The sequence below is a fragment of the Anneissia japonica genome, unplaced genomic scaffold, assembly GCF_011630105.1.
Source record: "Anneissia japonica isolate Jap-2015-1 unplaced genomic scaffold, ASM1163010v1 scaffold287713_len945575_cov184, whole genome shotgun sequence".
NCBI classification, from domain to species: Eukaryota; Metazoa; Echinodermata; class Crinoidea; order Comatulida; family Comatulidae; genus Anneissia; species Anneissia japonica.
Window position 1 is genome coordinate 761654 of NW_022725774.1, and position 16113 is coordinate 777766.

The window sequence follows — 16113 nt, forward strand, 5'->3', positions numbered from 1 at the left end:
GGCAAAGTATTTATGGGTGTAACTATAGCGCGCAGCGTTATCCGAGGGCCGAAGGCCGGATCCGGGGTATGTTGGGTATGGGAGGGGAGTCCTCTACTCCCAAAATGAGTTTTTTATTTTAAAAAATTGAGACTTCTAGATTGCTTAACTTCTTCATTGGCTGGGATGGGAAAACTAGGCCTATGTTTTATTTATTTATTTATTTTTTTGGTCCGACTGCCCGACGAGCTTTGGCCGATGGGTGGGGAGGGGGCTTGACAAGATCGATGGAGAAATTACCAGACCGATGGGGGATTAATCCCTCTGTCTCACCCCACCCGATGGCGCCGCCACTGCCTATAGGCCTACATCCGTAAATTATAACTGGAGTATTGTGACTGACTGCAGTAAATGGACCAGAGATTTTTTTCGTGGGTTGGGTAGGGGGGGGGGATCGGCCCAGCACGATCAAGACGCGGCTGTTTTTGTCCAACTTCTCGTAACAGTCGTAAGAATCGTATGAATCGTAAGAAACCCTGAACTTTACGTCGACAGGAAACCAGGCTTTATGTAAACACGGATCACGCCCATACAAAATCGTTATGGGTTATCTCCTACCTTTACCTTATAAATATCACGAAGAGAAACTTTCTAGGGCATTCCCTGCCTCTTCATAAATAAACCATTGCAGCTATACTTGGTGAACCAGTTTGAGGCCCATACTCCTTATCATATTTTGATTGTAAATCTACAGCCATGCCACTGTGCTTCCACTAAAATGTTAACCGTTATACTAGTGATGGCACAATACAATACTTATCAATACATAGCAAAAACTTACTGTTCGGTTTCATCCACATAATCATCAACATGTACAAAGATTGTAGCCAAGACAATAACTGCAGGTCCACCTAAAATTTAAAAATAATCCGTATTTGCTGTTAACCTAAATTTATCTCAAGGAGCTCAAAAGTATAAAATAACTAAGATAAACAATTACAAATTTTTGTAATCTTAACATTAATTTGCATCATCAAAACTTTTTACATATCACATTATAAATGTAAATGTATCATTTTTATTGTTGTTGTCATTATTATTATTATTATTATAATCAAAATCAACTAGCTAATTCAACTTACCCCATGCATACAGGCTAGCTTTCGCAAGAAAATTTGATACATGAGCATTGTATATTTTTACAAATAAATAATACATTATGAGGGCCTGGACACCCATCCAGAAAATGGAAGACAACAGGAAGTAGTGTAACAAAGCTCCCACAGCGGTGCATCCATTTCTGTTGGCCGTTCGGTCAATTCCAACGATAAATACAATATAAAGACCAAGCAAAGATCCACACAGATTGCAGAGGATTTTTTTCGGCTCGCTTTTTCTCAATTTTCTAGGAGAAAGCATAAAAATAAAAGTTTAAGCTGATGAAACCATTGTATTTCAGAAAAACATAGATTTGTATCTCTAATAGGCTTACTTTTGCTAATATTTTTGTCCACTTTATGTTAAATATGAGCAATTAATAATTTAAAAAAAATTTACGAAGTGAAATCAAGTTAAAAATAATTATAATCTTTCAGGGAACAGTGAAATTTCACTCTTTTTTTTTATCTTTAACAAGTTATTCTGGCATTCTATGTTTTATATTTCATCTATCAAGTTTTTGCTTTCTTCGCAGCATTGGCGTCAGCATTTTCACGACAGGTCATCCATCATTCTCCGACAAATGTACCACACCCACCTCATCCTAACCATTTTTGGGGCTAGAGTGTGTAAAGTAATAGGTTATGGCACCTTCAACTAGATTCGTGTTATAGATTAACCTCTTGGGTTTTGAATTTATTTTATCATTCTTTATTCCCAAACTGCACTCACCGTACTATTTTCCATTTAGTATCTTATAATTTAACTATTTTCTTTGGAAGAATGCTTGATCAATTCTATTTATGTTATACCTTTACATATTATTATTATTGTGTTAATTGGTTATTAAATGTAATTAACATTATATTTTTTGTATGTAGGGTAAAAATATGATCTGAATGTCAACTGGAACTACTTACCTGTTTGCTACAAATGTCAGTAATGTCACGCTAAGCCCTACAATGGAAAGGCTTAAACCAACCGTGGTGATGACCTCACTGATAGCATCAGGTTGCTGGGGATAGAAATTCTGCAAAAGAGAAGATTTTCAGAACCGGTTTACTTCAGAGGCAGTGCCAGAGATTCCACAAGAAGGTGCCTACAAAGTCTTAAGCACCAACATGTTTGGAGTATAGTTTGATGTTCGACGAAGAATGCTTTTAAAGCCTGCTGAAGAATTAATTGGCTTCTTTTTGCTCCGTGACCTCTCTACCACCAACCTTCATAATCGACCATCAATAACTATTTTGTGGGACTTACCATAAGAACTGCAAAATTTGTGAGATGACTGCAATTACAGAACTGTCTGTCACTACCATCTGCTGATCCACTAACTAAACTGCACCCCTCACTTGACCAACCTCCGACCTTACCCAACTTAAAGTCCCAAAAAACACATTCTGTTTCTTTGTTTTCCTCAGTTATCTAAAGAAGCACAATGTTATGCAAATCACTTTGATTAGGTTATATTGAGAATGATAGACTTATTATCTAATTACGATAAAAATTAACCAAAATAGCATTAATAAGAATACAAAAGTAATAATAAATAACCTATCGTAACTAAAAATGCTTCTTTTACTCTGTGTAGTAAAAGCATAGCCTCCCCACGGTGTGATTTTTCTCTGAAAATTGATAAGTAGGAGTTTGAAACCGATCAGAATTACCAAACTTTGGTTATCGTGGTAACAAATAATTTACTACGATGACAACAACATGAACAAATGTTACAATTTCTCCTAAATTAAAAATTTTCTGTGGGAATGTGGGAATTATGATAGTATTTAGTGTAAATTTTCTGATTAGTGAAATATTCATTTTGCAAATTAACAATTATCATATTCACAAACATACCAAAAAACAATAGGGTCCGTCTTCCTATTAACATCTTGCATTCTGCCAAGTTTGAAACCAATCGGACTTACCAAGCTTTAGTTATCGAGGTAAGTAATCTAAATTAACTGCTTAGTGAAATATTAATTATGCAAATGAGCAATTAGCATATTCACACATGTACCAAAAAGAATATGCTCCATCTTCTTATTACCACCTAGCATTCTGCCAAGTTTGAAATTAATCAGATATACCAAAATTTAGGTATCGTGGTAACTAGCCAAAAAATTACCTGATATTGAAATAGTTATGCAAATGAGCAATTAGCATATTCACACATGTACCAAAATAATATGTTCCATTTTCTTATTACCATCTTGCATTGTGCAAAATTTGAAACCAATTGGACATACCAAACTGGTTATCGTGGTAAAAAGTCTAAACTACAGGTGATTAGTGAAATATTAATTATGAAAATAAGCAATTAGCATATTCACACACATACCAAAAAGTATAGGATCCCTCTTTTTTATTACCATATTGCATTTTGCCAAGCTTGAAGTCAATTAAACTTACCAAACTTTAGTTATCGTGGTAACAAACAAATGACCAACAACGACAATGACGACGACAATGACAACATTAAAGAACATATGTGAAAACAATAGCCTACCTGGAGCTTCGCTCCTTTGCGGAGACTAATAAATTATATCAAAATTAAGTACTTTAATGAAAAACAATAATGAATAATTATAATAATAATACAGTATGATAATATCAATGATGGAAAAACTATATCACTAATACTATTATTAGCAATATCAATAATAAATCAAAAATATATCGGCAACAACAATATCATTAATAAATTTACTCATAACGCAAACAGAAAATCATTCTTCAAAACAGTTAAATATTCAATTTTTAAACATTAATCAGCTTAATAGTTATCAATCAATAACAGTAAAAATCCATTGTAATAATGAATGATAATGATAATAATTTATTTACTTTCATCTCCAGCCAAACAAGCACCGCCCCTTAAATATTTGTTTTAAGGTCCCACAAAATGACAACATAAACATATGTAAACGTGGCGTTTGTGGGATAATCTGGAGTTATTCCTAGCCCTGTTTTGATTGGTCACTCGTTAAATTTGATTGACACTCTGGAAAAATCAATTTACCTTCTTTACATATCACCAAAAACATGGAGTGAAAAGTCATACCTCAGATGGAATAAATGTGGCTGTAAGCGGTTCCGTTAAGTTAACAGTTTTTAAATCCGGTACTGAGAATGATATAACCGGACCATTGGGTCTTCGCCTTGAACGATCAAACTGAGGCGACTGGAACAACCTGCTGCTTTCATAAGCAATAACAGACACTCGGAAACTATCATTTCCTACATAAACACAAATAATCAAGAATATAAATATAGTAATTCATTATGCTACAATTCTAATGACACAAAATGTTGACTGTAGGAAAATATGAATAATGTTAACATGAATACATCCAATAAATGAGCAATAACTACATGAACTACATTTGAACATTCACTAGGACAAGTAAGGTGATCCTCTTATCCAGCAAAACAAAGCAAAGCAGAAAAAAAAAATTGTAGCCCACCTAGTTCCGAACTGGGAACCACAGGCACGTTAGAAAAAACATTTTACCACTGGACTTAAGTACCGCCTTATAGACATTCAACGTAAGCTGAAAAGGAAGCGTCGGTATAGTCACAATTTCAACTTTCAATAAAAAAATTTAGGAAAATTTTGAAATGCTCAAAATGGCCTGAAACGTGCTTTAAAATTATTTTAAAAAGTAATTTTAAGAATTTTGAAATGTTAACGCACAAGTACGCGCAGACAGTTGACCCCTGATATGAAGTACTGTATACTTCTATCTGTTAGGGTTGTACATAGAGATAAAGGGAGCTTTGGATTGCACGACGACGGTAGGAACGTAATAACGTAAAGTCATCTGTACATGTTAGAACGCTAAGGCCACCTCGTCGAGTAGATTATGGAACGCAATTTGGTCAAATCTACGTATGCAGAGGACGCCAGGTAGGACGGTCACGCATGAGTGATTACGTTCTACCGAAGTTAGAAAAACATTCAATTTGACCATGATGACGTCATCAAAGTGAAAAATGATTGAAACATTTTGAATGGAAATTGTCTCGGCTATAACACACTCGAAGGTAGGAGACGATTGATAAAAAAAAGCGAGATACATTCAAATAGGTATTAAAATAATGACGTCATAAACAAATTCGAAAAATTAAGGTATGTGACATTCCACCTTGACCTGAAGTTTATGCCCACTAAATATGATTCAAAAATGACAAATGGTTATATGGGGTCATCAAAGTTTTGAGGTAAAAAAATGAGGGTGGTCGAAAAACATTTATTTTGACCATGATGACGTCATCAAAAAGTAAAAAGAAGTCACATATATGAACGACAAGGATAAGCGAGATACGCTCAAATGCGTATTTTCAAAATGACATTATACTGTAGATAAAATTAAGTTTTTTGAATTCAGATGGCAATATGAAGACTTCACAATGTCCGATCAGCCATTATGATCTATAAAATCATACTTACAACTCATGTTCAGAATATGTAATAAAAATTGGGGGTCACCTTTCACCCTATGGAGGTATAGCTGATTAAAAATAGGCCTGATTTTAGCATATTTTCACTGTTTATCGGCACAAACGCGCGCAAAGATCACTGTTTAATGCGCGCGTACGGCATTGTTATTGGCCATAAGATGATTGCAAGAATAAAAATTTGTAAAAACAATTTCAGGAACCCAAAATATTTAAAGAAAACGTAATTTCTAGCTTCCGTATGTGCCGTGCACGTAAAAATGCGCGCACGTAGTGGTAAATGTCAAAACATTTTGAAATGCTTAAAATGGCTCTGACCCCGGTATTCTTAAAACGAACTTTAGTCGTAGTTCGTGCTAAACATTATGTCATTTCGTATTCTTAAAACGAACTTCGACTAGCACTGCGACTAAATGATCCGAACCTCGACTAAAATGATACCTCCGCGGGCCGATTTTTTTAGTCAGCCTAGGGTCAGGCTAAATCGCCGACTTGAAATATTTACACCACTAAAAACGTGTTTTCTGTAACTCACGATAAAGTGAAACGAATAAAAACGATTGTATTTTATATTTTCAGTGTGTTAAACAAAAGAGACATCAAGTTTAGCTTCCAAAAGGAGAAATTAACATGATTCTTCCAGCCACATGCGATAGTTCCTGATTTGCAGGAAATCCCCATGCCATTAACAACAACAAAGATGGCGCCGCCCTCGCTCGGGCTTAACTATAACAGTTCTCCAAAGAAAGCAAATTTTCAGTGACTGTTCAAATTCTCTATTGTAATATGTTAACAACTAATATAGTTAATATTATAGAAAATTAATTAAGCAAATGATGATCTATTATGAATTATGAGGAAATACGTTTTTGAACCACAGACGGCAGCTTAATATTCATCCGCATTACCGGATCTCTAAAATTTCGTTGCTTTTAAAATTAGCTCTTTTCATTGGTAAGTTTGATAGTTGTTGCAGTTGAACTAAACCTAGGACTTGATTTAGTCGTAGTTCAAACTTCGACTACATTGTTTGTGAATACAAATTAAAGTTGAAGATGCAACTAGCACTAAATGAAGTTCTAGATCGAAGTTCGACTAAAGTTTGTTTTAAGAATACGGGCGTGAAACGTGCTCTAATTTAGTTAAAAAGTGATTTTGAACATTTTGAAAAGTAGACTCGCGCGTGCGCGTGCGTTAGGATGCGCACACCAAATATTTCGATATGTGATATTCAACCCTGACCTGAGGTTTATGCCCAATGACCTAGCAATAGATCATGGCAATTTTGAGATAACAAGAAAAAAGAAAAATGATTCCGACAATTACAAGAGGTGATCTTCTCACAGGATGCAGATCACCTAATGAAGGAAAACTGTAACTTAGGAGTGCTTTTATTTGCACATGTTAAAACAACAGTCTTATTTTTTTGTCATTTTTCAATTTGTTAGTATACAAAGTGCTATTTGTCACGAAAGACAAGGATCCTGCGAACTTAATCTCTTTATAAATATAGCAATTTATTTCAGAAACTGAGACAAGCAGACAAACAAGATGTTCTACAGTCTCATTATAAGGCTGAGGGCGTGCAGTCAGAACAAATCAGTACCCTGGCATTTGAAGGCAAGCATCTTAACCACCACCAAAATACATATCCACTCAATGAGATAATATTATGTTAGTGAAGTGTCATTTGTTTTTAATTTTAAAATATATTTAAAAAACATAATATATTTAACCTTTTTCGTCCATAATTGTGGTTGAAATGCTTGCAGGTAGAGCAATGGAGACCTGGATATCATTAGGTATAGAATCCCCTTGTATGGCTGTGACATCCTCCAGCCCAAATGCACCATCAGCCGAACCAAACTTTAATCCAGCATTGCTCATCACATCTCCAACAGTTAACATCTGTCCAAGTACAGCAACGTTAGGCATACTTTCTTTATAGACATTATTTTTAAGCTCAACTTGGCCAAGTTGTTCTTCTAGAGATGAAATTATACTAGTGGGAGCTTGGTTCCTTATCTGACTTTCCATTATAATATCTTCATCAATACTAAATAAATTGTTAACTGTACCAACCATCGAATATGTTACCTTAATGAAATGAAAAATTATTTTAATTGAAATAAGGATAAAAAGCAAATAAACAAGGGTCAGTCAGGTATTTTTTAAAGGAAATACCTAAAAGGATGTAATGGTTTCAGAAGGATAACTAAAGGGTCGGCTCGTCCCTACATCCCAAGGAAATTAGCTACTCCCCCTCCCCTCGCGATCCTATCGTGCAACAGCATAATTGTGCAAAATACAAAGAGCATTAATATGCTTATCCAAATAACGTTATTTTGATAGTCAATCCTAAATATTGTGTTTTAAAATTTAAAAAAGTCCCCCATCAACTCTACCATCAACCCTATTCCGAAAACCCTGACCGAGGTGCTAGTCGGTTCTTTGGTTTGGACCTCCATGTCGAAATTGTGGCACCCCTGTCGGTAAATGTCTGGAGCCACCACTGCTAAACACATTTCTGATTATCTTGTGGTGAAATATCCCTGAATTCCTCAATGTTAACTTGCCATTTCAGTAGAAAATGTAAAAAGTCCAGATACATTCAAGGGACTTACAATTGAACGAAAACACCATATGAAATCAAAGCCTAAATACTCAGTAATATGTTATTATATTATAAACTATGAGGCTTATGTAATGGAAATTTTTCTTGTGTCAAAATTCCTGGTAACTTCACAGAATTTTAACCCAGAACCATAGGATGAAATGCTTCTTTCTTCGAGTAAAAGCAGACATACTTTATTCCTATCTTTAAAAAATAATGATTTAATCTATTATAATTACAAACTAAACTTAAACTAACCATGGTAGATTTTGTTTTTATGGAGACTACATCCTGCAAAATTTCTGCTGTTTTTCCAAGTGCGCCATCAGTGATCTCGTCTGTTTTTTGTGTGATCTCAAACACCTCTATACTGACATCTAATACATTGTCCACTGTAACTTTCATCTATTAATGCAATCAACATTAGTAGTACAATGGAAAATAAACTTATTTCCATTAAAGTTCAACATCAAGATAAAATCAATCGAAAAATCAAAAGAAAAACACCAAACACTGAAGCTACAAAAACTACGACTATGGAGGAGATATATTATTTTCAAATTAAATTAATCTATCAATAAATCAGGGACTGGACCACCCCCCCCCCCTAGACTTAAATCGACCTATTAGTTATGAGACTTCCCAAATAATAACATCATTCTTGAATTGAATATGAATCCGGACACCTCTAAGGTGTTATATCTAAATTCAATTGCAAACCAAAAACAAATCTAATATTAACAATATGTATTGTTCAATTCTTTTATGTTCTGTGGTTTGTGTTGCACAGAAATACAGCTCATATTGTATCTTACTGTACAATGCAAACATAAAAAAGTAATTAATTATATGATTAAGATAATACTTTGCAGATAAATTTGTTGGATTCTCTTTATGTGTATACTATACTAAAAATGTGTTTTATTGTTGAGATATTATGTATTGAGGTTTCTCTCTTGAGAAAACGATACTGTACAAGTTTGATGATTACAATATTCTATGGGTGTTCTCGTTTGAAACATAGTAGACATATTTTCAGTTGGTTTTTCCAGGCACTTACATCAATTATCCTTGCAAGGCGGTCTTCGGCAGTTTCTTCTGCAGCACAATCTGAGATCCCAGAATTTCCTTCGCATGAATCTAAAATGCACAAAATGATGGTGTAAATTTCTGTAAACATCACTTAGGTCGAATATAATATTGTTTGTGATAAACCATTTGACACAGACAATAACATTCAATGGACACAAACAGATAATTTATTCATTATCAAACCTTTGTTGTTCTTGTCTTATTATGGTTTTCTTCCAAACCAAACAAAATCTAACTTTAAAGAAATGACCTTAGTTTCATTCCAACATTCTATTAATTTTTAAGTTTTACATTGAATCTTTTTTTGACTTCTTTTTTTTTGTATTATCTTCTTTCTATTTCATGGTTTGTTTGTAACTGTACCACTTTGAAAAACGGTACTCAAGTACTGAAAGTGCATGCAGTCTAAAGAAAGAATAAATAAATAAATAAATAAATTAGAATTTTGTATAATAACTAAAACTATTTCACTTTCGTAATTCACAAGCTTCACAATGTGTCCCGACGTAGCATTGCAGACAAGTACATGTATAAGCTGTACAGAAACCAGAAACCTGGACACAACTACCTCCATTCAGACAGGGAGTGTTGGAACACGCATTCACTACTACTGTAATTTTATGAAATCAGATACACAGTATTTACTAAACAAAATATAGAATCTGCAAGTTTTACAAAATTACCCCGGTATACACAACTACAATGTTGTACAGAAAGTAGAAAACTCTATTAATTTTTGGAATAAGTATTCTATTAACTTCTTTTAACAATACCATGGAAACAGTGTCTAAAACTACATTCAATTTGTAACTTACAAGTTTCACAGCATTTAACACTGAAATTAAATATCACTTTATCAATCAATCAATCAATTATTCAGTCAGTCAATCAGACAATTAATCAGTCAATCAATTAATCAATCAATCAAATCAATCAGTCAGCCAGTCAGTCAATCAGTCAACACTAAAATATTTAATGAAATAAATATATCCAGAATAGAATTATAGTTAGTTTTGCATTCATGACTTTCGATGGAACAATATTAAATGACCATATATTGGAATTATAAAAGTGTAGAAACTTGTAATTCAATACTTAAACTACGTTTGTAACTTACAAGTTTCACAGAATTGCCCAGTGTAGCAACTAGGACAAGTACATGTGTAAGCTGTACAGGAACCAGCAACCTGAGAACAAGCAGCTCCATTCTGACACGCATTGTTGTTACAAGCATTCAATACTAAAATATGTAATGAAATAGAAATATCCAGAATAGAATAATGGTTAGTGGTGCATTCATGACTTTCGACAGAACAACTTTAAATGACCATACATTGCAGGGTAATGGAAGAAACGAACATACAATATTTAGTATAGAAGTGTAGAATCTTGTAAGTTGATCATTATTTAAAACTATGTTTGTAAACAAGTTTCACAATATTGTCCTGTAGAAGGAAGGACAAGTACATGTGTAGCTGTACAGGAATCAGAAAACTGGACACAAGCCTCCATTTTGGCAGGCTTTGTTGTTACAAGCAATCAATACTGAAATTATATAATAATCCATCTGTCAATCAATCAATCAATCAACTGATTTAAACTTTATTGCTGCAGATGAAAGCGCCACTCAGATAAGCACGATTGTTAAAAGCAACACAACCAACTACCTACTAGGCCCACATTGAGACAGTCACCAGTCCAAATAGTGATTATCGCCAACAACATTAATTATATTAAACCGATGTTTTCTTTTTTGTACTTTTTATTGATGTATTTTATTCTCTCATTAAAATATGAAACATTAACAATTAAAACATTAGTACTTTTTATTCTAAAATTGAATGTTGTTCTGATAATTAAGGGTTGAAACTAACTTCAAATGTAGCTCAAACATTCTAGTTAAATGAAAAAAAACTTCAAACTCATGGTATTTGTTATAATTTATACATTTATTGGCGTTCAATTTAGTGCATTTGGTATTAATATCTTATTATATTTTATTAAATGTCATCCAGTGCGCGTACGTGTGCGTTAAAGTTTTTAACATTCTAAATATCACCTTTTAGATGCAGTAATTTAAAGCACGTTTTAAGTCATTTTCAGCACACTTCTGGGTCAAGTCGGGCGGATCACTTAACTCGTCCTCAGTGACGAGTTCAAATCTAGTCTTCTTTTTCTTATTCTTCTTTCTTTCTCCCATTTCTGTTCGCACGATATCTCAAAATTGCCGCGAGTTACGCACATGCCAACTTCAATGAACATTTGGCTTCATCTGAAATAGTCATAACAAGCTTTTTAAGGTTGCCGGTAACGCGTGACTTCATCTACGCACAATTTTGATACTAGCTGTTCGTCGTAACGATACGAATTTTCTATTTATATGAACTATATAATCAGTGTGATAGCGTCGAATTACAGTCTGCCACCCTCTGTTGGTCTGTCCAATATATTATTTCTCAATAATTGAAGATGAAGAGGTCCAAAAATCATTAATTTTGACCATGATGACGTCATCAAGGACATGATTCCGAAAGAGAATTGTCTCAGCTATAACTTACTCGGAAGATGAGAAACGATTGACTAACAATAAGAAAGATACGCTTAAATAAATATTTTAATAAATGAGGAAATTAAAAGAAAAAGTGTTTTTTAATTCAGATGGCAAAATGATGACGTCACAATTTCCGATCAGCCATTATGATCTATAAAATCATATCTACAACTCATGTGCTTTCAGAATATGTAATAAAAAATGGGTGTTACCGATCATTCTAAGGAACTATAACTGATTGAAAATAGTATGATTTTGAGCACTTAAATTTTTGATGCGCATGTTGATGCGCGCACGGAAATTTGGGCGCATTATATTCATACTTGACTAGAAGTTTTATGCCAATTGAATATGATTTATAAATGTCAATTATTTATGATGATATAGGCGATTTTAATGATTTGAGGAAAGAAAGATGAATGGTCAGATAAAAAAATTATGTAAAAAATGATGACGTCATCAAAATGTGAAAAGTCGTGATATTTATGAAAGAGAATTGTCTCAGTTATAATCTTCCTGGAAGTTTGGAGAAAATCGATCAAGGATAAGGAAGATACGCTCAAATGCGCATATCTTAAAAATGACGTCATCGATAATATTCAGATTGTTGAATTCAGATGGCAATATGATGACGTCATAACGTCCGATCAGCCATTATGACCTATAAAATCATATTTACAACTTATGTGCTTTCAGAATATATAGTAAAAATTGGGGGTCACCAATCATCCTAAGGAGCTATAACCGATTGAAAATAGGCATGATTTTGGCCTATTTCCGCTCTAAGTCGACAAAAACGCGCACATGGATTCATATCTTTTATGCGCGCGTACAGCATTGCTATTGACCCTAAATGACCGAAAAAGATTGGAAATTTGTGAATACAGTGTCAGGAACATAAACATGTAAAAAAAAAACACGATAATTCCAGCTTCTATACGCGCGGGACGAAAAATTACGAAATGCTCAAAATGACCTAAAACATGCTCTAATTTTGTCAAAAAGTGATTTTAAGCATTTTTTAATTTTGACGCACGCGTACGCACGTACTTTCCTGTGTATGCGCGGACGGTAATGGTGCAGGAAGTTGACACTTGATGTGAAGTATACTTGTCAAGATTCATTGAAATGCCTGTTAGTAAAGAAGTTATGGTCAATGGCAGAATTTCACAAAATGGCGCGTAGATGACGTCACGTAACTGTGACGTCATCCACAAAGTCAGGTGCACAACTTCAGATGTAGATCCATATGCTACGTAAGTTGCAAAGATCAAGCATGTGCTGTTTTTGAGAAAATCGACCAACAAAAAAGGTGGGAAAGAATAAAAAAAGAAATAAATAAAGAAGAAAAATCCGAACGAAAACAAAGGTGATACGCTCACGGAAGCGTATCAACAATAAATAAATAAATAAAGAAGAAAAATCCGAACGAAAACAAAGGTGATACGCTCACGGAAGCGTATCATCAATTATAAATAATAAACTTAGGTAGATCACTGCATCAAGAGAATTAAATATCAATGTTATAATGTTGTACAATTCAAATAAATTAAACTATGCCTAGTCTTGAGTCATCTCTTAAGTCCCGAGTACAGACTCGTAGATCATGCCCCCTATGCAAACAGGGTGGTCGGCCTGACCAACACTTCCTGAGTGAGTGTCCCTTTCTGCCGGAATCTGATCGCAGATACATAATTAAATCTAGACAGGTTATCGCCGATGATGACAGTGATAAAAACATTGATTCAGTGCCAATTAACCAAATGCCTCCTGTCACCACCATGCGTGTCCAAGTACGCCAGTCCCCATACATTGACGTATTCCATGACCATCATACTGCACGTATCACTATTGACAGTGGTGCCACCGGCAACATGATTTCCCTTTCTGCAGCTACTACCTTAGGGGTAGTTATTAAGGAGTCTTCCCAGTCTGCACACCAGGCTGATCGCTCGTCCCCTCTTAAGGTAGTTGGGGAAACTTCTCTACAGTTTTCACGGAATGGGAAAAATTTGCTGTTTGAAGGCCTTGTCCTCGAGAAGCTAGATGTTGATGTGTTGGGCGGGACTCCCTTTATGGAGGTTAATGATGTGTCCATTCGCCCTTCTAAGCGTCAGGTTATCGTAGGCGATGACATCTACCATTATGGCTCCTCCAACACCCTTCAGATCTTACTGTGCATCGTGCGCAAGTCCTGCGTGCACCACCGGCCACATCAACTGTATGGCCAGGCGAGTACATCAAAGTAGCTTTACCGACTGATCTTGTTGCTTTTCCAGACTCTGACTTTGCGCTTGAACCCCATACACAACCAGGTGATGAGCTGAAAGCTTGGCCTGGTTTTGATGTTGTGTCCAGCGTAGCTGGCAGGGTTCGCATCCCTAACTTTACCAACCTTCCGCAGGTAGTCCGACGCCACGAACATTTGTGTCAAGTTAGACCTATCTATGTTCTTCCATCAGACAATAGCGTAAAAAAAACACAACCACAATCTAATGCCACCCCATCCGTGTCGCAGTCATTGCTTCCGCACTCTGACAAGGTTTTGTTAGACCCAAATGGCATTTTACCACCAGACGTTAGGTGTAAGTTTCAGTCTCTTAATCAAGAGTATGATAGCGTCTTTGATCCCATGATAAAAGGCTATAATAGTAATGTTGGTCCCTTCCAGGCTGTTGTTAACATGGGTCCTGTTCAACCCCACCCCCAAACGTAAAGGTCAGGTTCCCTAGTACACGCGCGACAAACTGGTTTAGCTACAAGACACGTTTGATGAGCTCGAACGTCTGGGTGTTTTTGTTCGCCCTGAGGATGTTAACATTAATGTGGAATATATTAACCCTTCTTTCTTAGTTAAGAAAGCTAGTGGTGGGTTTCGCCTTGTCACCGCATTTTCAGAGGTTGGACGGTACGCAAAACCCCAACCATATCTTATGCCAGATGTTAACTCTGTCTTGCGTCATATCGCTAAGTGGAAGCATATCATAACGACCGATCTCACAAAGGCATTTTATCAGATCCCTCTGTCCCGTGCGTCAATGAAGTACTGTGGCGTTGCCACTCCATTTAAAGGTGTCAGAGTTTATGCGCGTTGAGCTATGGGCATGTCAGGGTCCCAGACTGCCCTTGAGGAGCTTACCTGTCGAGTTCTGGGTGATTTACTCAAGGAAGGAGTTGTCGCCAAACTTGCTGATGATCTGTATTGTGGAGGCAACTCCCATGGAAGAACTGCTACACAATTGGCACCGCCTCCTGCAGGCCATGTATGAGTCCGGACTCAGCTTATCTGCAGCTAAAGCTGTCATATGTCCTAAGTCTACTTCCATCCTCGGATGGATATGGTCTCAAGGGACTATTCGCGCAAGTCCACATTGGGTGTCAACCTTAGTTTCGTGCGACCCTCCTAAAAACGTTAAGGGTCTTAGGTCCTTCATTGGTGCTTATAAGGTTCTGGCTCGAGTGATTCCTCAATGCGCTTCATTCCTTGCCCCACTGGATGATGCCGTTACTGGACGTCAATCACAAGATGTTTTGGTTTGGTCTACTCCCTTGCGCGAGGCCTTTAAAGTTGCTCAGTCTGCTCTTTCCTCAAACAGAACGATCGTCCTTCCCCATCCTGACGATCAGCTGTGGATAGTCACTGATGGCTCAGTTAAGAAGCATGGCCTAGGTGCTACCCTCTATGTTACTAACAATGACAAGCCACGACTGGCTGGGTTTTTTAGTGCTAAATTACGTGCCCGACAAGTAACTTGGTTACCCTGTGAGATAGAAGCACTAGCTATCGCCTTAGCATACTAAATACTTTAGCCCGTACATTGTCCAATCCAAGCACAATGCATGTGTTTTAACTGATAGTAAGCCGTGTGTGCAGGCTTTGGAGAAATTATGTCGTGGGTATTTCTCAGTTTCGCCGAGCTTCTCTACTTTTCTTTCCATTGCTAGTCGCTATCAGGGACGTAGCCAGGATTTTGAAAGGGGTTATGCGAATTACGTATGACCCCGGCGGGGTCAAGGGGCGAATCCCCCTGTGAAGTAGCGCACTCTGAACGTTCTTAGGACTGTTTGAGAGGATAAAGTGAAAATTGCAATAGACGCATTATAAATAAGCGCAAAATAATTATATAATAAATCAACAGTGGCAGATCCAGGAATTCGAAAGAGAGGTGAACCAGGGAGGGGCTGAGGTAAGAACATTTATGATTAGGGCATCTCTAGATGGCCGGAAATTACACTCTCGCACTTCAATTTGAATATACTC

The 16113-nt window shown here is 36.1% G+C and overlaps 1 protein-coding gene across 1 annotated transcript in view; it reads right to left on the reverse strand.

The window, feature by feature from the left end:
* Positions 1-16113, reverse strand: part of LOC117112859 (adhesion G-protein coupled receptor G2-like) — a 23050-nt gene that overhangs the window by 2569 nt on the left and 4368 nt on the right. The window contains exons 6-14 of the mRNA XM_033256048.1: positions 10419-10541; positions 9270-9349; positions 8468-8614; positions 7332-7692; positions 4199-4374; positions 2398-2562; positions 2058-2167; positions 1122-1384; positions 821-890 (exon numbers count right to left, since the gene is read on the reverse strand). Of these exons, the coding sequence (XP_033111939.1) occupies positions 821-890; positions 1122-1384; positions 2058-2167; positions 2398-2562; positions 4199-4374; positions 7332-7692; positions 8468-8614 (1292 nt within the window). The 5' untranslated portion in view covers positions 9270-9349; positions 10419-10541. The remainder of the gene's footprint in view (positions 1-820; positions 891-1121; positions 1385-2057; positions 2168-2397; positions 2563-4198; positions 4375-7331; positions 7693-8467; positions 8615-9269; positions 9350-10418; positions 10542-16113) is intronic.